The sequence below is a fragment of the Mycteria americana genome, chromosome Z (assembly GCF_035582795.1).
Source record: "Mycteria americana isolate JAX WOST 10 ecotype Jacksonville Zoo and Gardens chromosome Z, USCA_MyAme_1.0, whole genome shotgun sequence".
In the NCBI taxonomy this organism is placed as follows: domain Eukaryota; kingdom Metazoa; phylum Chordata; class Aves; order Ciconiiformes; family Ciconiidae; genus Mycteria; species Mycteria americana.
Window position 1 is genome coordinate 68,526,726 of NC_134396.1, and position 23,449 is coordinate 68,550,174.

At 45.5% G+C, this 23,449-nt stretch overlaps 1 protein-coding gene across 3 annotated transcripts in view; it reads right to left on the reverse strand.

The window, feature by feature from the left end:
• Positions 1 to 5,272, reverse strand: part of MUSK (muscle associated receptor tyrosine kinase) — a 55,149-nt gene extending 49,877 nt beyond the window's left edge. For all 3 annotated transcript variants that reach the window (XM_075527179.1, XM_075527177.1, XM_075527178.1), the window contains exons 1-2: positions 5,194 to 5,272; positions 825 to 951 (exon numbers count right to left, since the gene is read on the reverse strand). In XM_075527179.1, coding sequence (XP_075383294.1) covers positions 825 to 951; positions 5,194 to 5,272 — 206 coding nt within the window. The remainder of the gene's footprint in view (positions 1 to 824; positions 952 to 5,193) is intronic.
• Between the last annotated feature and the right edge of the window lie 18,177 nt (positions 5,273 to 23,449).

A 23,449-nucleotide genomic window follows, 5' to 3' on the forward strand; every position in this document is an offset into this window, starting at 1 on the left:
TGGTGCAAGGGCTCTTTGGATGCTTGACCCTGACAGCAAGAACTGTGCTTCAGGCAACCATCTGCCTAACGTGGACATCTCTTGTGTGGAACGGGCCTTAACTGTGTTACACAAAGATTGTCCTGTAATTTTCCCTTACAGAGGGAGTCACTAACAGCGATCTAGAATGAGAAACTGATGTGAAGCCATGTGACAGACGTGATGTGATTTCAGAGTTGGAAGATCAGGTACAGTTTACTTTGCAAGAGCCTGTCTACAGCAACAGAGCTAAAGCAATGGTAACAATTTCCATAACACGTTTCCAAGACTGCCTTCTTCAGCAGCACCTTGGTGCCTGGTGGTTAATGTCTGACAGTGCATGACAATGAGAAGCCAGTTTCCTATGGTCAGATCCAGAACTAGAAGCAAACAAGAATGGCATGATACGACGTCTTCCATGCAAAGTTTCCAAGCACATTGCAGACACTCGGGCAACAAGTCTGGCAATGCTCCTTTTAAATATTATACGGCGTCCTCCTCCTTAGTAAATGCATGAACTGAGGAACAGAACAGACTGCATTGTTTGAAGCTGGAGAGCAAACTCCTTGCATTGCTTACAGCAGAAACCAACTGTCTCCAAGCTCAAGCATGTGAATCTGCAAGAGCACCCTCCAGGTGCTCCTACCACTCCCTAAGGAACACAGGTTCCTATATAAATACAGCCACTCACCCTCTTCCCTGCCACAGACCCATTTTGATGTTTCTAGAGATCTCCTTTATCATGAAGGAAAGCACTGACTGTTTTGGCAGGAGATGCTGGAGAGGACATGCTGGCTGCTCCCTACCTGATGGGAATGCTGTTGCGCGTCCATGTAATCTCTGGCTCAGGGTTCGACTCCACTACACAGACAAACTTGGCGACGTCCTCTACCAGCGCATCCACAGTTTCCAGAGGAGTGCTGATCAAGGGAGCTGTGCGAAGGAAGAGAAAATGAGAAAACCTCCCGGTGCCTCCTGGAGAGAGGCACAAAGCCTGCCAGACCCCTTTGGCGGAGGCAGCTGTGTCCTTGCAGGGTCACTCCATGGCTTTTTTTCAGCGCAGAGGTGCTTTGCACACCCTCCACACATTCGCTGTAACACAGGTCTCTCTGCATTTGTAGCTGCAGCCTTCTGTTGTTTGCTGCAGGTTTTGCATTTTCCCTTGTGCTCTCTCTATAGGGTGCAAAACAGAATGACCCAAGCATGGGACAGCTCCAACAAGCCCCGTGTGTCCCTTGTTTCTAACCCTGCTCTCCCCCGAGGTGCACAGCACCAGGTGGCATACTGCAAGGACACAGGTGAGGCTGTCCCCCTGCTACAGGGGTGGCATTGCATGGGCTGGAAGTGCAAGGAACAGCACACAAATTGAAGCCAAGCTGACCTGCCCCTGGACTGGGCACACTGACCCCTGATTAACGCACAATGCATGAGATTTGGGCTTCTTCGTCATTAATACGGGATTTGTTCCACTTAACTATTTCTCTTTTTAAAAAAAAAACCTCTTGTATAGCACTATATTTTTCAAAGCCAGGCTTGTAAAGGCTCTTCAGATCTTCCAAATTTGTAGCATGACTAGCACACATTCTCTTTTTCTCACCTTTTCTAACCAAGTAGCACCAGGGTTAGAAGTCTAATAGCTGTGTCTGACGCTTATTATCACAGACCTGTCGTCATACTTTATTTGAATGTATCTTTAGAAACATTTTCCGTCGCTCTGGTAAAAGACTTGAAGCATGGGTGGAAGGGATCAAAGGATACGTCTAGCGAATCACTTTCCCTGTGCATGGTATGCATTGCAGCCACTGCCTCCAAAGATACTTGAATGACTTTTAATCTATGGCTGCAAGGGGCACACATCCAATATTTGTTGGACTGGATTTCATTGACAGCTGTGCTGAGATGAACTAGTTTCATACCATGTTCCTGAAACACCACCTTGAAAATGTACAGCGGATGCAGGAATCTTCCTCTTCCTCACTGACTAGCAGTATCTGGCACACCGCGTGTCTTTTCACAGGACAATCCTGCCCGCACTGTATCTGCTGGCCCTCCTCAGTACAATAAGATTTAAATTCAGGTAAAAAAATAAACTACATCAATTTTACCCCTCCCTCCTTAAAAAAAGGCAAAATACAAGACGCTCCAATTTAAGTGACTGAGAATAATAGAAAGCCTTTACCTTAATGCTGTTTCAATTTACATGAGAGTAAAAGTTAAAATGTCATTGGAGTTCAGCTGGAATGAAGCTAGAGGAGAAAGGATCGGCTTCCACTATCAGGTTTATGTAAAAGTCGTAACGCTTTCGAAATGTCATTAGAATGGACCTGCCTCAAAAATTTTTCTAGATTATATGACTTCAGATTGCATAATTGGTAATGACTATATTTATATAAAAACATCTTAAAACTACAGCTAAGGTAGCACTAAAGTTTATATTAACTAAACATCAGTTAAAACACATCTGTGTCAGATTCGTTGTTTAAGATCACTGCTTCAAATTGTATCAGGCTTCAATTTATTGGGTCATTTTGGGTCACACTAGATAGAAGTAATCATCTGTATTGCACCCCAGATGAATCCCATGCCAGTGAAACCAAATGGAAGATTTTCATAAAGCCTAAATTTCCCTGCTACTGAAGGTTGTCAGGAGAATAAACTTCCACCGATGGCTATTCTGTCTACTTCAAAGCGGATGTTGCTATTTCGTGACAGAGTTTATTGGGTTTTGATGGCATTAAGCCTGGCTGAAATAGAGTTTTACAATCTATTTTTATATAGTATGTTTTTATTGCTGTTGTCCGCATGCCTTGATCTCTGGAAGGATGCTTTTTTAACCCTGAGAAATGTAAATTTTTACAGTACCCAAAATTCAAAGCAACCAGTTTTGTAACTGTGTTGTCACGATAAGCATGGCCATTGTCATAAAGAATAAAGTTAGATTTGTACCAAGAGCCAGTATGCATAATGACAGTATTTTATTCTTCGGGCAAACAAGGGCTGTCAGTTTTATATATTAAATAAATGCACTAGCAATAGTTAAGTACTTTCACGATATCTCTTTAACTCAGCATATGACAGAATTATCCTTAGCAATATCACCTACATGGGGTCTGATCTGGTATCTCCTGAAAGCCAGCACAGAGCTCGTAGGGCAGCATCAAGCCGCATACTCATAGAAAACACTGTCCAAACTGACAGCACTTTACCTATAGTAAAACCAGAAAGGCAACTTTTTTTTTACAGCTGCCTCCCCAAATTCTACATCCTCAAAGAGCAACTGTGACAACAGCAGCGATGGGTCATTTTTTCGTATGCTCTTTTTTACCTTTCCAATGTTAAAGCTGAGGGCTGGGCCAGCAGGGAGGTGAAGGCAGAGCTCCTGTAGCCGGGATGAGGGGGCAGAGGGCACGAGGCTGGAGGACGCGCAGTGTGTCTGCGCGGAGAGCGCGCGCCGCCATTTTGTTGTGAGGCGGCAAGAGAGCCCAAAATGGCTGAGACGGTTCCTGCTTCTAAAAGCCGTCCAAAAAGCTCAGGTGTTGGTGTCAGTCCGTGTTTTCTCAGGAAAGCAATCAAAACTTATGATGCCTTCATTACCAGCTTTTAACGTGGGCAAATAAAATCCAAACAATGTAAGGACATCTCTATCAGCATATAGAAATGGCCCCAGACCTTTCCGTGCGCACCCATTGGGGCTCTCTTGACATTTTTTAGGTAGCCCTGTGGCTTTAAATAACACTGAAAATCAATTAACTTACAAGTCTGTAAAGCCACACAGGTGCCATTTTCCTGGATGTCAGCTGTAGTTTCCTGAGACAGCAAAATGACCCAAGGCCAGTCATGGGGCCCATGAAAAAGCCAAATCCCCTTCTATCCCCAGCCCACCAGAAGCTCCCCAATTGCTTGGCTTTGGTTTTGGATTCACACTTTCAAAACAAGACAAGCCAGGCAAACAAAACAAAGCGGAAAACAGAGCCAGTCTCCCCTGCAGCACTGCAGACGCCTGGAGATACTGCAGTTCCTCTGGTCAAAAACTGCTCAGTCGTGTTTCCAGCTAACGCTGCAAAACCTCTACAGGGCACCACTGGGCCGTAGTCGTGTTTCAGCCTCTCTCAGGGAACAATTCAGCCACCCATGATGTTTTAGGAAAGGATGCATATCTCTTCATTGCACTGTGCCACCAGGAAAAAAATCAATCCCCTTCCTCTTTGATTTTCTTGTCTCTCCCATCACGTCTTACCACAGCTTTCAAAAGAGCGGGGTTCACCAACTTGCTTTACTGCCTTAGGAAAAAATTAACATTTCTATTTCAAAAGTTTTTTATAAAGAAGAGACCTTTTTTTTTTCCATTTTGAGGCCAACCTGACTAACAATTGTAAGAGCACAGCCCGGCAAGAGCAGCGATGTTGGCCTAACAGGTGACTACTGGCATCCTCCTTGAGGTTTTTTTTGTTTTCCTGAAGCTGCAAAGTTTCTGGTATGCTTTGAATGGCTCCTGACAATCACCATGTAGCAAAACCTTTTGTCCACAGGGTTACCAGACAATATGTCCAGGAGACCACTGTTGCACTTTGTACCTCAAAGACTTTTCTAAACTGATTTTTTTCAGTTCTTGTGTTGGCTAAAAGTATATGTGCGTGTGTCCGTGTGCATGTATGCACACACAAGAGGAAGAAGGTATAATAACTTTTATGTTGTATGCAATAGAAACCATGTATATTTGTACTTAGATACACACACTCTGTAAAGACATTACAGCTATTTACTTCTTCTTTGAGCTTTATATATTTATAACCATACACAGGCATGCAGAACACCACAAATCTTGGGCTCTGCAGCAATGGGTGCTACCAGCCATTAAAACCTGTAAGCTTCCTTTGACATGAGAAATGTCCATCCCACCCAGGCTGAACCCAAAGTTTTCCCCTGCCCATTACAACAGGACTACGTGCTCTTCCTAGACAAAGAACCTTCAATCCCAGACACAAATATGAGACTTTTTTCACTGCTATCGTTCTAAAAGCAGTGAAGTGACCACCAAAAGCAGCACATTTTTGCCCTTTCTGGGAACGCTACCGCACCACCCACCCCACCATTACCAGAGACGCCTTCCCCTTTGCAAAACCTCCTTCAGCAAGTGGCAGAAGAAGAGCGGGGCAAAATCCCCTCCAAGCAAACCTTTCGGGAGTGTCTCAGCCAAGCTGAGGGCTGCCAGGGTGAGGACGTGCACCAGGGGCACCTTCAGCAGGTCATTCATGTTCGATCCAGAAGGCACCCGGCTCCTTCAGGCGAAGCGTGCGGAGCTCCCGGCCGGCTGCATTTCGGACGGCGGTGTGCGAGCAGAGCTTCTCCGCTACTGACGGAGCGGGGTCTGCGGGATCTAAGTATAATCAGGAATTCTCCCACCCGGCGGCGGTGATGGACGTGGCCAGCTGGTGCATATCCACTTCGGTCAGTGTGAAAGCGTGGGGCTCGTGAAACAAGAGAAAGCAAATCCCTTCTGAATTCCTTCTAAGCAAACAGAGAGGAGTACAATGGGCAAATGCATTTCCAGGGCAGTACCCTACCCCAGAGCTGCAAAGTCACCGGGCCTGTATTTCAGCACCATGTAAGTGCAGTAGTGGAAAAAATGCTTGCCACTGGATTTTCCTTCAGCTTAGTCCCCCTCTTTTTCATTTTTTCTCCTCTCTCTCTCGCACGCACTCCCTCTGTCTTATTATAACCTTTCATGATTGGCTGCAATATGCCACCTGTTGCCCTGCTGATAGCATTTCTTTTCTTAACAGATGTATTTGCTGAGGCAGGAGAGGTTGGCACTGGGGGCTAAAAGTGCCCTTCTTTGCCAAGGAGGTTGTCAGTGTTTGAGAACCGCTGCAGCGCACTGACAGAACAGAACCTTGTCCTGGAAACAGACCCCCTGAAAAGTGAATATCCACAGCAGGAGCGACATGTACACCCTGGGAGAAAAGGAGCATTTAATTTCAACATCAGCAGCAGCCCAGGGGATTTGGGCACGGGTAGAGGCATTGCTGTAGGGAAATATGACTGTTGGGTACCGACATTATTAATTCCTCAGAAATATCTTATTATCCACCAGGTCTCTGCCTAAAGTGAAAGACGGAAAATCAGAGCTCATTTTCTAGGAAGCTTTAGAGGAGCACCGCACTTGAGGCAATCTCCTGACTAACTCCGTCTTGCCGCATCCTAGCACAGCGGTTTACATGACATCATCCTTTTCAAAAACGTTAAGTCATTTGTACTCCCTGTTTTTCCAGGATAAATATTTATGTGAAGAGCGTTTGCAATCAGTCTTACTACTGTGGAAAGGCTGATGTGGGGGCAACATCTGCATGAGCAGAAGAGAAAAGGATGAATAATCAGGCTGGGGAGAATCTAATTGATGGTGGTGCCCTAGGAACATGACTCTAGATACTTTTCATCATGTTATCAGCAGAGCGGATGTGAGCTTTGCACTAACAGACATGGTTTGAGGAAAGGGAATGTGCAATCATAACATATCACAGTAAAAGGTACTTTGAGATCTCTGGAATTTCCTTTATTTGCTGAACCTCTCAATTTCAACCACTTCTTAACAGTCATTTCTGCAATGAACGTACATAGTTTGGCAGTGCTTCCTCTGAGGAGCAAATAGAGTAAAGCTGGCCAGAGCTATGCATGTGTGAATCCCAATGGTTTGGCATGGCGTGATAATGGCAATGTTACTTTGGGGACATGCAACGGCTGATTAGGAGCAAAGATCCCTAGGCAAGTGCTCCTCTGAAGATGAATAAAGGCAGAAGCACTCACCGAACACGTGTTAAAGATCTTCCAGGAATTCTGGAGCTAGCAACAACAACAAAGCAAAACAACAAGACAACAATGAAACAACAATAATCCTACGAGGGAACAGAGAAATCCTGACTTATGGCTGAACTTACAAATATTTCTTTTGTTTTGTTTAAGTCCAATCACATCCAATTAATCTGCTCCATAGAAATGCAACTTGGTCTTTTAGGGAAAAAATCTCTCTGTGGAGGGACTCGACCAAAGACCTCTACATCACTGGATTCCTGTCTGGGCCATGTTACGAGGACTGTGAAACTGCACCATCCCATACAAATCCAAAAATTAATCTTTCCCTTTTACCTGCCAATTGCAGCATTTAGAAACGACACTGACAGCGATGGCTGTTAAATGTTAATAATGCCTTTGCATTTTTAGGATTACCAAACTACTCCTACCTTCTCATTTCCTCTGCTTTACAAATTTTTATTAAGGACCACAGTGAGCTACACTGCTCTAAACTGAAAGGATGTAAATTTACATTATAAATGGGAGTAGAGAGGATACACATGCACAAGGTGGAGTTATTTTGTTCTCCAGCTACACATGCCATACAGCTAACAAACAATATATATGGGAAGCTGGTGATCATCTGTGTCCATTGTGGAAAGATGTTTCTGTATAGAGTGAAATCAGTGGAAATGCAATACCGGTGACACCAAATTTTCTTTGATTCCAAGCATTTTCCAGGCTTACCTTATAAAAGCAAAATGCTCCTTTAATTTTTACTCCCAGTCGTTATGAGTTTGCTGTTTGTTGGTTGTTGGGGTTTTTTTCTAACAAAGCTGAGACACATACAAGCTAATCATTATTTACAGCTGTTGTTATTTGTAGTCATGCCCCAAGGCCGCTGCGGAGATGAGGTCCCAGCAGCCTACACAACTAATAACGAGAAGCAGTCCCTGGCTTTCACGTGCTGCAGGCGAAGCTTTTTTCCCCCAAAGATTTATGCAGCAGCTTAGCTCTCTGCACTGCAAACACCTCCCCCAAAGCCAGTTCATGAAGTTCAGTGCACAAGGACAAGGTATGCTGGAGCATTCATTCATCTAGTTACCATTTTTTCCCTTTGCAAATTGTTTGCAGAGTGACTTCTCTGCAAATAAATAACAATATTTTTTAATAAATGCATAAATACAAATAAAGTCAGAGTTTTTGAGTTTGCTGAATAGTTCAGATAACTGTCCTCCAGTTAATTAATTGCTTGGCATCTCCCCACCATGACGAGGGCAAATTTGCTCTTCGCTGTTTGCAAGACAGAACCATGCTGGACCTATTCTCCGTACACCTCTCCCTCCTTCTTTGAAGTGCAGTGCTGGAGGCTGACAGTTTTACACGCTAATGCAACAAGATTTGATCACTGGATACTTTGAAATCTGCGTTTTGCCCCACATCACCATCTCTGACCACCATCACCCTCTTTTCACTAGGTAGTCCCCGATGTTCATCCAAGTAGACAGGCTAGGGCAGATATTTCCAGCAGAAAGTGTCCAGCCAGGGAATAAACTCCTTTTGCAGAGGTACCCAGTGAAGTTGCTTTGGCAATGGCCCCAGTCACCCAGCATCTGGTGATTCACACAGAAATGTCCAAGTCAGCACCAACCCAGCCTGACCAATGTCCATTTTAATGCAATGATGTTGTGAATGTTGGTGCTGGCAACCTACCTGCGTAAATACGGGGCCACCTGTCTTCAGCTTTGGTGCTGTCAGTCCTGCAGTCACCCTTTTGAATGCAACACAGACGTAGCCTCTGAAGCATAAGACCAGATCGGACCAGAGACCAGATTTAAAATTGCAGCTTAAATCTGCAATTTAAGTTGCAGTGTTTCAGGCGCACTTGGCTGGCTTCTGCCCTCAGCCATCTGGACCAATCTCTGATCTCCTACTAATATTTCAACACTTCCTGAGCTCTGATGCCTGAATCTAAAATGGTCCCCTTTTCTTCTCTTGAGAGTTTGTGGGTATGGGGAAACCTAAGATTTGCATTAATTTCTTGTTATCATCTTGCTATAAACTTTTCTGTAATTTTTCAGCTCACAGAATCTGCCAGTACTGGCTAAAGCCAATCTAATCTGCTGTCCTATGTTTTGTGGTGGGGCAACATTATGTAGTGTTATGAGGTGTAATTACTGTAGTGAAATAGAGTAAATAATACTGTAATGAAAGAGGAAGATCCTTTGTCATGCAGACAGCTAACTGCGCACTGGTGTATATAGCACAGAGGGTGAGCTGAATGCAGGTTTGTCATAATATATGAAATTAATTTCTCTGCTGGGAGACCTCCCCCCTCTTTCACCTTGCTGCCCACAGCAGCCAGCCCTACACCATAACATGGGGAAAGCTCCCACCCTCGATAACCCTCTCCTCTCTGCGAGAGTAATGCTGTCGCTGTGCTGAGCTGGAGGGAGTCCGAGATGCCCATGTTTCCCCAAAAAGGGATGCCACAGGCAAGCACACCCCTTGTTCCCCAGCCTCTGATTTCTGTCCTTCATCCTCTGGCTGCTGTCAGAAGAGTACAGTCTCTGTGGCCAGGGTGGCTGCCAACGCATGAAACCTGCTCTCCATCGCATGGTACCGCAACCTGGCAAGCAAGAAACAAGACCTGCATTTAGAAACAGTTATAGCAGAGCCCTGAGTGAAACCCCCAGGGAAGTGGGGGAAGGAGGGACGTGGTGTGGATTTCCAAGCCACAGGGACCATGCAAAGGAGAACATCTCCCTACAGAATCCCTTCTTGCAGAAATGAGGAGGTGCTTCAGGACAGAAATGCATTAGGGATGTAACATATCACGTTGACTTTGATCCCAGAATACTGCATCTTGTAAAACCTCACTCTCACCAAGAAGTAAATTCAACCTCAACTTGATCCTTGATCTGATGGTAATATTAGCAGTTACTGCATGAATACAGGCCCTACGAAATAGAATCTGGCTATTTCATACCAGAACTCCTGTGACAAGTATTTTAATTATTGTCAGCACCTCTTTAAAATAACCAAAACTAAAACGAAGGAAAAGCACAATGAAATAAATCTAAGTACTGTGATGCCCACTGTCAGATTGAAAAATGTTTGATTTTCAACTTTTGGCTGTAATTATTTGTTGTTCTTGATTGCTGTTTTAGAGTGTGGAGGAGCAAATGCCAAGAAGCAGGAGTTTACAGGCGTGCCACAAGCAAACAACCAGTTTGGTTTCAGATATACAGCCTCTAGCACAACTGGCTGTGAGTGGAAGATTGTGGCCCCGTACACAGTGTAGAAATTAGCTTTCCTAAGTGATTTGTATTCATAGGCCTGTAAATACCTTTCCCACACATCGCTATGGCATCTCTGAAACACCGCAGCATCTCTCTGGAGCCAAATGGGATCTGGGAGGTGTTACGACATATGGGTGTGATACAAGGAAACACTCAAGTTTCAAAAGTACCTGCACCCATGCAATAGCATGTCTGCCAGTGGAACAGGACACCTGAAACGGAGCAGCCACGTCCTGCCAGCCGATGGCAGGTTGCCATGACCGGTTGCAGGAGGTGTGCAACACACAAGTCCCAGGGGCATCCTATCCCCTTTCATTTCACTGAACTGCGCGCAGCATGCTGCAACACGCGAAACAGCTCCACGAGCTTTTTCTGGACGAGATAGCTTTGTTCTGTTGCTGTGATAGGAAGAAGAACTTTGCAATATGTGTAGCCCAGGAGTAACTGGTGACATTTTTAGACACTGTACCATATGCTGAAAAACATTTTGGGGGGCTTCAGCTATATGCATTAAAAACAAGGAACTAAATTCTGCTCTGAGTTAACCCCAGGCAACCCCACTGACGTCAATGGAGTGTAACTGAGAGCAGAAGGTTGCCTGTGATCTTTATTTCTTAAGAGTTCACCTGCTGCTCATTTGAAGCCATAATCCTTGGTGACATCCCAGTCATTTCTATGGGAGAGAGGCTTGCACTGCAGAGATCAGGTCCCAGTGTGGACTTCACTCAATGAGGCATTCTTGGTATCCTGGTTTCGGCTGGGATAGAGTTAATTTTCTTCCTAGTAGTTGGTATAGTGCTGTGCTTTGGGTTTAGGATAAGAATAATGTTGATAGCACACTGATCTTTTAGTTGTTGCTAAGTAATGTTTACACTAGGCAAGGACTTTTCAGCTCCCCATGCTCTGCCAGGTGCACAAGAAGCTGGGAGGGGGCACAGCCAGGACAGCTGACCCAAACTGGCCAAAGGGCTATTCCATACCATATGGCGTCATGCGCAGTAGAGAAACTGGGGGAGTTGGCCGGGGGGCAGAGATCGCTGCTTGGGGGACTGGCTGGGCATCAGTTAGTGGGTGGTGAGAAATTGCATTGTGCATCACCTGTTTTGTATATTCTTTTATCATTATTATTATTATTATTATTATTATTATTATTATTATCATCATCATCATCATCATCATCTCTTCCTTTCCTGTCCTATTAAACGGCCTTTATCTCAACCCACAGGTTTTACTTTTTCTTTTTCTGATTCTCTCCCCCATCCCATCAGGGCGAGGGAGGGTGAGTGAGCAGCTGTGTGGTGCTTAGTTGCTGACTGGGGTTAAGCTACGACACTTGGCTATAGTGTTTTGGACCATCCCAATATCTACCTGCTACAGCAGTCTCACTGGCTGCTATTTAAACACTGCTGCCTATTATTTGGAAGCACCACAATTAGCATGGCAATATGTGTGGATAGGTTTCCTTAGTCAAATGGTGGGTCTTTAGCTGAAAGACTCGCCCAACACATTCAGCACAGTTAACAGCAAACACTGCGATAGTGATATGCACCTGGATGACTGACGTGAGGCAAGAAAGGAGAGCAGAACCAAAGACCCAAGCCTCAGGAAAATGTCCTTAGCAATGCACAGCTCCCCACGGACAATGGGCCCCTGCACCACCTGCGGGGGGACGGCAGCCGTGGCACTGCTTTCTGCAGGAACCACAGCGGGGTTCTGTGCCCCGGCAGCACAACCGTGCTCGCACACCCCTGCACAGCTTGGGCAGCCCTGCAAAAAAGCCTGTGGGGCACGCAGAGTGCTGAGAGGAGGGAGTCCAGGATCCCCTAGGATGCTACAAAAGAGGGACAGGCATGGGATTCTGCACATGCTTGACAAGCCTAGGGGAGAAGACTAGATGGTAAGAAACTTCTGCAGGCTCTGAATAGCAGGTGGCATTTATGACCATCCATGAGATGTTATGCTCTTCTGCCCTGTATTTATAAGCATTTTCTAGTATTTTTCCTTAGGAGTTGGTTTAGTCCTGAAAAAGAGCTAGAGCATAGAAGACCTGATCCAAAACAGTGGCACATCCACAGGATTAGTCCTTTTAACTTCAGTGGACTTGGCCTGAGGGTCCTGTCCCTGCCTGTTGTTGACGTAGCATCATTAAACCTGTTTGAAGCAAGGGCAACATCCACAGTCTGTAAGCCTGGCCCTACAGCCCAAGTGTTTGGCCAGCACGATGTGCTTCTGTCACTTAAGATATTGTGAATAATTAATGAATGGTGCATCAGCAGTACCGCAGGTCAGGAGATAATACAGATGGAGGTCAAAGGGTTGTACCAAAACCTAAACTGAAATTGCCTTGTGGCTAACTGCTTCACCATTCAATATCCATCTGTTGGGGAGGGAGTGGCAAAGGACAGAATTCACCTTATACCCTGAAAAGATGGTCATAAAGCAAAACACTTCGATTCAAAAACCATACAGGGCAGAAGCCACCCTGGGTAACTGTGAGAGGCTGAGACTCGGAAGATGGGCTTAGAGCCCTTCCCAAGAGCCACGGCTGCTGCTGCCGAGGGGTGAGTGACTTCTCCTACATACATCTGCCCTGATGTGCTGTCCCCAGAGGGCAGCTAGAGAGGAATGTTTGTCCAGGTGAGGGTCCTTTCTCCCCTGCACCTGCTGCATCCCACCCCAGATGGAGAGGGGGTTTCTGGTCACTGTTTCAACACATTTCGACCTTCTTCCCCCACAAGCAGCAGATTTGCTGTGGGAGGGTGGTCTCTGGGAGAGGAGGTCACGTTAGGGAAACCCACATGGGTTTAACGATGCAGATGTTCCCCCGGCGTGGTAAGATACCAGAGCATCTTTGCAGCCATGGCTGAGGCTTCACCCTGTCCCAGACGTCACACTTGGCAAGTGGCACCAGGCTCCGGTCCCCAAAACAGCTTGCAATCAGTCTGTTGTTGTCTGGGGTATTTTCACAGTATTCGCTTTTTTCTGTAAGTATCAGTGGCAGCTCTGGAGCTTGTGGATGAATAAAAAATGCACTGGGCCAAATTCATCTCCGAGGTGTCTCCTCTGACCGCAGTAGGCATGCAGCAGGGCTGGATTTCCCCCTCCCCAACACCATGCTTAATGCACCGCAGCTGCTGAGCAGTGCCTGCTGGCATGTCTGGAGCAGGCGGGGGCTTTCCCACAACAGGCTCCTCATATCGGTGCAGACCGGGTCCGCTGAACTGCAATCCCATCCATGTGCATTAGGTTAGGCCACGCAGCTCCACAGAGTGCCAGCAGCTGTGCCCCGGGGCCCTCCCTGCCCTACACTTACACCATGCAATGATTTGGGTGGATCATTGCATCCCAAATCCCTCACTCTTCCCCAGCTGTTTGGGGATGCAGGAGATGGTCCATGAGGGATGTGCAAAGACCTGCTCCTTTCTCAGCAGGGGCTGGAAATCCCACTTTCGCTGACACCAGCGGCCCAGTTCCTACTGGTGTGAATAAGACAGCTGAAGATGTGTCATGGTTTAACCCCAGCTGGCAACTAAGCACCACACAGCCGCTCACTCACTCCTTCCCGGTGGGATGGGGGAGAGAATCAGAAGGGTACAAGTGAGAAAACTTGTGGGTTGAGACAAAGACAGTTTAATAGGTAAAGCAAAAGCTGCGCATGCAAGAAAAGCAAAACAAGGAATGCATTCACTCCTTCCCATGGTCAGGCAGGTGTTCAGCCATCTCCAGGAAAGCAGGGCTCCATCACGCTTAATGGTGACTTGGGAAGACAAACACCATCACTCCAAATGTCCCCCATTCCTTCCTCTTCCTCCAGCTTTATATGCTGAGCATGATGCCATATGGTATGGAATAGCCCTTTGGCCAGTTGGGGTCAGCTGTCCCAGCCGTGTCCCCTCCCAACTTCTTGTGCACCCCCAGCCTCCTCGCTGGTGGGGTGAGGTGAGGAGCAGAAAAGGCCTTGACTCTGTGTAAGCACTGCTCAGCAATAACTAAAACATCAGTGTGTTATCAATGCTGTTTCCAGCACAAATCCAAAGCACAGCCCCATACTAGCTACTATGAAGAAAATTAACTCTACCCCAGCCAAAACCAGCACAAGATGCAAGACAGAAAAAGCAGGATGGACTTGAATTTCCACAAAATGTCTTCAGACTTCCAGCTGGTATACATTGTTATCATTCCCTTGGCAACACTGGAGCTATGCCAGTTTGCCCATGCTGGAGAACTGGGTCTGTACTTCATATTTGATTAGCATCACTGAGACTTCAGCTGCTTGTCTTATCTGCACATCAGAGGTTCTCTGTGCAGCTGCTATGCTCTGTAAACTGCTCTGCTCTCCCATGCCTTATCTCCAGCTGATAAAGAAGTATTTTAGCCCATGGAGACATTTTAAATTAAGCCCCTGTGAAGACTTGTGCCACAGAGGCTGTGTGGCATCTAAATTACAACTTCAGTGGATGTATCTTCCTACTGTAACCAAATTATACCAGGAGCCAGAGTCTGCATTTTGAATGTGAAGTTTCTGTTAAAAGTCTGAATCTTTTATAACATGATAATCCCATGTGTGGGGCAAAATGCAGTTTCTCTTCACCAGGCCTAGAAGAAATGAGAAGGTCTATAACAGCAACCACCACCCACCAGCCTACATCCATGCTGTTGAACCACACGAGATGGACAGCCTCCTGACCACCTGCTGGCAACGGCCCATCCTAAAACCCGAGCCACCCCTGAGAATTGTTTTAACATGGCCCAAAACCATGCCAAAGAGCTCGTAAACCACTGAGTAGTACAGACCTTGAGCTTCCAGCACTGGGAGCATTTCCTGCTGCTGTGCAATCTACAGGTATACACGGGACTACAACATCCAGTCGAAGTCAGGGACCCCGTTCTAGTGCAGAAAGGAGAGCCTAGCATTTTAGTCCAGGCAAAAAAAATGGCTTTGAGGTATCTGGGTGTTTGGCTCTTCCCTGGTGCACGTGGACCCCAGAGCTGCTCTCCCCACTCATGCCAGTGTGCATTTCACACCAGCAGGAGCAATCTGGACAGCCTTTCACAACCGACAGTCACTTTCCTTTCTATGTCCAGCTGAGTTGGGTAGTTATTAGGCAACTGTCTACAGCTCTCTGGAGAGAGCCTAGCCCTAGCTCTGGGGGCTGTTGTCACCGGTGCCAGCTGGAGATGCTTGTGCCATGCCATGCGCTCATCTCAGTAAACCCCTCCCAAACACTGCTGCCTATCCCCTTTAGCACAAAGCTGTAGGACAATAATTCGTGGTGTCACACTTTGATGGAGGCATTTTCTTCTTCCCACCCAGTTCTCTCCTTTGCCTCCTACAAGCAGGGAAAAGCATTGCACAGTCCATCAGTGGTTGCAAGTGGCAATACCACCCACCAGCATTGTCAGGGGTCAGACATGAAAAGACATCAGGGATGCTTTTTCTTCCAGGAGCCACCTCAGGGTGAGGAGGACATGCTCTTGGGGCAACAGACAGCTTCATCTCCCCAGATACTGGGCCAGCAAAAGGAGGAATCAGTTGCACCTATAAAGTCACAAAAGCACGTGGGATGGCTGCTCATAGAGTCAAGGTGCACACATCGGTACTTCACAGCAGTTATGTCTGTGCTTTCAGACATTGGAAAAAGAAAGATCCATGCTATACTTGATGAAATTTGCATCCTGAAGAAAGTTTCATGATGGAAATGGTGCCAAAAGTGATATATCTAGCAACCACTTTTTTTGTGGACAAGCGTGATTTCAAAACTGTAAACGTGCTGTAGGACATTTGTTAAGGCACCTCCAATGACAGATGCATGACAGAGGCTCCTGGGGGCTTGCTTCTGGAATGCCAGAAATGCATTACAGAGCTACAGCGTTCAAAACATTCAAAGAAACAAAAATCCCTGAATTAGGCAATGCTGTCAGGCTGAGGAAATAAGAAATCAAGCTGAAAAGCTGAAAAATATTTGTATTTTTGAGAATACACTAGCGTCCCTCAGGCATTCAAAAATCATGAGTCAGGTCCTAAAAAAATCATAGTTGGCTTAAACATAATAGTTAGGGGGGTTTAGTAACCTTGTGTTGTCTGCACTATTAAGGGTCACATTTCTAAGTTCCTCTGGAAAAACTAGAAAATGAACTTTATTTTGTAATAAAAGCAGAGATCCTTACATAATCTTATAGCCCTAGGGGCTGAGGCATTAAGCATAACATCAGATAATGTGATAAAATCCCAACGGTTGGAAACGCTGGAGCAAAACCAGCTTGTGTAGCCCTGGCAATAGCTTTGGGACCTGGCTCAAGAACCCACATCCACAGGAGTAGTGTGCTCTAGTGCAGTGATTCACAGCCATAATTTTTCCAGGCTGCAGTTTTCGGATGGTGGCTGTCAAAACTTACATGATAGCCCTGTTCCAGTCAATGGAAAAAGTCTCTCTGAATAGGAGAAAAGCCCCTGAGGGACAGAATTCTGCAGTGACAAATTAACTAGCACAACAAAGTGTAGAGTTTCAAAAGACCTTCTGAGGTTTTAGGGGCTTTACTTGGGGAGAATGAATCCCATTGTATTTCAATAGATGCACCGGGTTCCTCTAAAACTTGTCCCGTGTGTATCACATTGTGGTGACATTGATGTGTAGTATGAGGTTTGGCTAAAATATGTTTATTTGCTAACAACTTGGCTTTTAAGGGGATCTAAAGTTTGGTTCAAAAGCAAGAAAAAGTCTCAGCTTCTGACACTTCCACAAGCCCTTGCAGATGCCCAGCCTCTCCTAGCACAGATGAGAGCTCTTCCCATCAACCAGCCCCTCATGCTGGGAGATGGCCTGGGAGCCCTGGTCTCCACCATCACACTGAGGATAGACTTGGGATGAGTTCCCAGTCTTTAAGGATGTCACCATGCCCTTTGCACAGGGAGAAAGAATTCCCATTTTTGACTGGGGACAATTCCATATTTAGAAACAATTCCAGAAGCACGGACTTACCCTGAACGTCATATCCTCCATGTTTTCTTTTCTGGAACATAAGTAACTATAATACTCTGCCAGACCTTTCATTCACCCCCTCGGATCCACCCACCCTTGGTTTGTTACCATACGTCACACAGTGACCAAATGTACAGCATGTTTTTCAGAAAGTGTGTATCAACATTTCCAGCAAGTGCACTTCATTACAACTTCTTTGCCAAGTGATGCTGCATCTGGCCATGAGTCTGTTACAAAAGACAGAGTACCATATTAATTTCCTAAGAAGAGACGCGGCTTTTCCTCACCAGACTTTGCCTGTAAAAGCAAAGGTGCTGCCAGTATAGCACTCTGTGCTGAAGCCATCCCCATCTGCTGCTCCCTGCCTGTCAGAAGCACAAAATTACACAATCTTTTTTGTGCAGCTGGTATTTGAGCAACTGTGGTAACGTCTAAACTCTGTTCTCTCTTATGTGAGTTCAGAGGCGTCACAGACACAGGCTTTGCCCCAGTCCAAGCTCCTACAAGGCTTGATAAAGGATCTGTGGCCCTGCTTGTGTGCCAGCCAAGAACTTACATCCACCAATCCTGTCCTCCAGCATAGCAGGATTTAGGCTGTCACATATGGTACCTCAAGTTCAGTTAGGTAAGAGAAGTTGGTGTGAGGGCTAATGAAGACCTGCTGTGTTGTGGCAATGGCCCTGCTGTACTCTCTGCGGCTGTAGTACTTGTCTGTGACAACGTACAGCCTTCACTGGCAGCCAGGCAGGACTGGAAACACTCCTTTGCCTCCATCCTGCAACTACTTGATCCCACCATCAGTGTTGGGGGAACAGGTACATGTAACCAGAGATGAAGTTGGGTATGATAGTAGCTACTGCTACTGCCAGTGGCATAGCACGAGTTATACGTGACAAGGAAGGAGTTAGCACAGGCAGCAGTAAAGAAATAAGTGAGAAACAAGCCAAGCCACGGCAGACAGAGAAGGGGAAGCGATAGATCCTAAAAGATGTGGAGTGGCCAGGGGTGTGGGGAGAAGCAGAGGCTGGTCTTGAGAGATAAAGGCACTTGGGCTGGAAGTAGGTCTCACAGACCAAGGAGGATTGTGCTAGTGGAGAGGATCAGCTCTTAGTGATGTCTGGCTGAATGAGACTTGGTGTGGTTACACTGGCCTAACCAGCGCATGCAACCTGCCTGCTCTGTTCTGAAATTGCAACCCTGCAACACAAGCAGGCTCACCTAGACTTTCCCACCAAGTGGCTGCACATCACACATTTCCAATGCTGCCTACACTAGGAGAGGTCAGAAGCCCATGCGGAACACCACCATAAAAAGTGCAGCTTAATTCCTTCTTAGCGAAAGTTCAGATGGAGATGGAGAGACTTCCCTTGTTTGCTGCACACAAGCTAAAAAGTGTAACCTGGGGATCTCAAATTGAGAAACTAAGGACCAATCAAGGGTTCTTGAAGTCAGTAGAAAGTCTGTTAGAGCACAAACTACAATACACCTTGTGCCTTTCTCACCATCCTTGTGCTGGCAGTCCGAGTCTCCTGCCAGCCTGCTGGCTTAGTAATGCTCTTTAAACCCTTGCTCCAGTATGGAGGTATTAATCTGTAAGTATCCACATCAACCACTGGGCATCAGCAGCAGTCAAGTGACTGTGCAACCAGTCAAAGAGGCAGTGATTAAATATTGCCAGAAAAACAGCTTCTCCATTTATTAGCTGCTGTCCTGTAAGTCACCTTGTGAGCAGCCATTTTAGTGCTAGACAGAGAGTGTGGAATAAGAAATCTAGCCAGAAACTCCCTGACTGCTGTGGCCCAAGGCGTGAGAGCATTTCCCTTGTGGTACCCAGCACCGCGAGACAGCAGACCCCGCAGAGAGTACCCATCGCACAAGGCTCACGCGATGCTGGGAGGGAGGATAGAGCAGCAATGGCCAGGTCCAGTAGATTTTAACCCTGTTGGAGCTAACTGGTGACCTGGGAGGCAGCGTGAGTGCCTTGTGCCTCTTGCAGGATTTTCCAGGGGACACTGTTCCTCCTGGCAGTGTGGCCATAAGGTTATGAAGCCCTGCAGTGCTACCCAGCACGAGAGGAGCTGTATCACATACAAAGCACCTGTAGTGAGCAAACCTTGACATCTGGACAAAGGGATAGTCCTAAAAGGGCTGCCAGGGTGCCAAAATTTTGTTCTAGTGATGCACCTTAATTTTGATGTCTCTATCCATTACAAACATATTAAAAAAGTTAAGTAACAACTGTAATAAAAAAAAAGATAAGTTGTTGTTCCACTTCTTTTGCAGAGATATGCATTAATTTCAAAAGGCTTTGAATTACAACTGGGAGTCATCCAGAGAAGCTTTTACTACAGAAGTTTTTCTGTGCATTGAATATTGGTCCTATAGATCCTCATGTAAAGAGCTGGCAATGAATGAAAATGTAAGGAAAGTCTCCTGATTTTTAGTTGGATTCTTATCCAATCTTCAGATAATCGTTCTTTAATACTGTGTGAAATGTCTGATTTTATCTAAAAGCTATTACTTTTTTCAAGTCAGATAATACGGATCATTGAACATTGCCATGTTAAACTCTCTCACACGCTAGGAAAAATAAGTGAGGCCTTAAAAAGAAAAATGCAGTCTGAGACTAATTCCCAGGAGATTTTTGACATACAAAGTCTCTATTAGATTCAACGTACTGATAATTCATAGGAATAGGCCATGGATAATCTTCCTTTGATTTAATTACAGTCTGATGCCTGGTAATTCAAATCTAACTGAGTTTGGACTACTAAAACATCTGCAGAGGGGTTTCAGGTTTGAGGAAAGGCAACATGAATGGGATTCTGCAGTGCAGCGTCCATTTGCTCATGTGAATAATGCCCTCACTTGGTACAAAATGCAACGTCCCTTGTGGTTTGGTTTTAAAACCTAGTCCCTAGCAATGGCAAGTGCAAAGACTGAAGCGACTCACTCTGCACCACAATGAGGCAGCACTTCAGGCACATCCCTGAAGTTGTGCACCTTATTTACCTCCAGCGAGCTTGCTCTTTCAGCAAGAAACTTCTGTGGTTCACAGTATCTGAATTTCCAGGGACAGAGGCACATAAGAGCAGTATATTGGGGATGTGCAAGTTACCGAACTAAAGGCCATTTGAAGAAATGTTCAGGACGAGCTTCAGAGGTTACCACCATATCAGAAGCAGGTGAGAGGTTCAATTGTGCAATAAGGTTGTTTTGGAAGGAATATTCTGTCTATATCCAAAAAGACCCATTGCTGTGTGAGTTCCCTCCTGTGCCTCTGTGTTGGCTAAAGACACAGAGCCAGAATAATCTGCTTCCTTTGCACACACCCTCCACTAAAAGGACATGGATGTTATTTAATATTCATTAAACTCCTAGAGAGGAAGACATCCATTTCCAAGAGTCAGGCTTGAGCTGGTTGAAGACATTTCATGGGGAACACTCAGGCTTGGTCACGTTTTTGCCCTGTGTTGAGGATCACAACCCTTAAGAAATATTGTTCTGTGATGTGAAATTACATACAGTCTGGTGGGTGTCATAAATCTGGTTTGAACATGCAGTCTTAAGATCCTCCAGTAGTCCTAGAAACCAGCATCTGACAACTGGATAATATCGGGCATCCGTGATACAAGGATTAAATCTAAACGATTAAGATAATTGGTCTGGGGCCCTTTTGTCTCAGAATTGGTCATTATTATGAAATTTCATGAAGAAAGTCTGTTTTCCTATGACAATTTCTTTGTCAGGGCTTGTTCTGTTTAATGTCTTGCTGGATGATCCTGAATACTCTGGTATGAAACTACAAGGAAATCCATCCGCAGGCTGCGGCAGATAATGCTCTTCCTGACAGCTAAAGAGCCAGGGCACCGATAGCATGCAAAACTGTGAGAAATTAAGACAATTTGACATGTCTAACAGGAGAAAGAAAATCTTGACTGCTGGGGCATCAGTTCCTCCCAGTCTGCCATTATAACAACACACAAGAAAAACCGCAGACTTGACTTGGACTGGATGGGACTTTGTTTGGGTTCTACTCCTGCAGTTGCCATCTGCGGTGTGCCTGGCAAAACAAGACCATGGCCTTTCTGACACTGAATATAATGCTGCTGAAAACCTTGTGCAAGTCGTCATCGGGATTTTTCATGAGCTGCTTTCATGCCTCCATCTCTGATTTCCTTCACAAGGCATGATTCTGTCATGGGCACAGATGGGGAAAAAGTCCATTCTTTCAAAAGCGGACAATCTGGTTTGTTTCTGTATTACTGTTTATTTTATGACAGTGTAACAAAGCCAGTAAATGTTGTTAAGCCAGACTCAGTATTAGCAATGGAAATAATTACTACCGCTTTAACTGACGTTTTGTTAATGTTACTGTAGCCCTGTCTCATGAGTCATGACAGGATGGAAATTAATTTGTCACTGCTGTAGGTCTCTTTCTTTACTATAAAGCCAGATTCTCCCCTTACATTCATCTGCTCGAGTGTCTGTAATAGAACTAATAAACCAAAAACATGCTTGAACATCCTTGTACGTGCTGCCTTCTCCGTGGCCAAGGCATTTTAAATGTCATTTTGCTTAGGTAATGGAACAGTCATGTGAAAACTGAGGCCTGGAGAAGGCACCTCTGAAATTCACGGAAAGGCTCTGAACTCCTTCTGCGTTTGAAAAGGTATATTTTTACAGTCTTCGCAAAGAAATTTACTTCTGAGGACTTTGTGGTATAAAAGTTGTGCCTCCACAAAAGTGGAACTCATTTTCTGTCAATTCCCAGCAAAGCCAGCTGTCCTCTGCCCAAACTCACCTGCCACCATGGTTGTGCATGGAGCCCATGTGGTCTCCTTGGCAGTCGGCAGTGGTTCTTCATTCCTTTGTATCTTTTCCAGGATGCCACCTTCTTGTGATTCAAAGGCTTCTTGTTGATAAACTAAAATACGCTGAGACTATATAAAGAATAAGCAAGAAGCAAGAAGATGCATATTCTACGTGGTGACCACAGGAGGTCCTTGCAACGGTTGGTGCTGGAGCATAGGGCATATGAGGGAAGGCAGAGGCTCCTGGGCTGGTTCAGCCTGGAGAAGAGGAGAGCCAGGGCAGACCTTATGTCCAGCCATTCTGTGGTGCACAAGAGGCAAGAGGAAACAATTTGCAAAAAGGGTTGTTCTGGTTTACCTATTAAGGAAAGTTTTTCATCATGAGGGTGGTCAGTCACTGGAAGAGGGGCTTGCAGATGTTGCAGATCTCCAGTCTTGGAAATACTCAAATTTTGACTGCATAAGGCACGCAGCAACCTGCTCTAACAGGGCCTGTGTCACGCTGGGGGTTGGACAGCCAGAGGTCCCTTCCCACCTCAGTTATTCCATGGGTTAATGAAGTCTCTGGAAGGTTTGTTGGTTTGTTTCTTTGCCTGAAGAACTGGCTTCTAATCCCTGTTTACTTTCTCTGCCTTGGATTTAGCAAACTCACAATGTTGCAAACAAAGTCTTTGACCAGCTTTCCATATAAGGGGTTTTTTTCCTAAAAAATCCAATAGGAGAAAATAGGTAGAGTCCTAGGCAAAAATATTTGAAGAGGAAATTCCTCTTCACTTTTCCTTTGCCTGTTGAAACAGGAATTTGTTCTGTTTTTGTGCATCCATTTTGCCATTATCTGTGGATATGTTCAGCCCTTTCTGCAACAGACCCAGACTTCAGCAGCCTGTTCAGTCTTTAGCTGGTGGCATAACCTGCATTTCCCAGTGTGGATTATGACTGAGCCTGCTGCAAACTTAGCTGACTTCATCTGGCACTCTCCAGCTCTGCTTCCAAATTCTCTTTCTGAAGAGTGAATAAGTAGGAGTGCAAATGCTGCACTGTTTCTACTGAGGAGCTTTTTCTCATTTTCAGAGCTCAAAGAAGCCTTTCTCTGTTGTTAAGTGATTTTATTTTATATATTAAATTTAGCTTTTACTGAAACTTGAATTTGTTGTAAGTTGGAGGAGTGTATTTCGGAGGTTTTGTGATGTTTTAATGTCTGAAAGTGACGCAGTCAGAAAAGCTGGAAGAAATTAGACTTATGATGAAAAACAACTTTTTTTGAAAACAGACTCCAGCAGTGAGGTCTGAGGAAGCCTGAGGCTCTCATCCACATGTGCAGGAATCCAGCTTTGTCCCTGGGAAAGTATGTCTACTTTCTGTGACCGACGATGAATCATAGCCAATAGCTTCCCTGCCTTGTACTTCAAGGGTAAGACCTGAGTGCACAGCACACCTCCATCTGCTCCCTTCAGCCAGGCTGGTGCATAGGCCTGAGCATCTTTGGGAAGATGATAGTTCACTTCCAGCACCATGCTATACTCTCCCGGCAGCTTGCACATAGGGC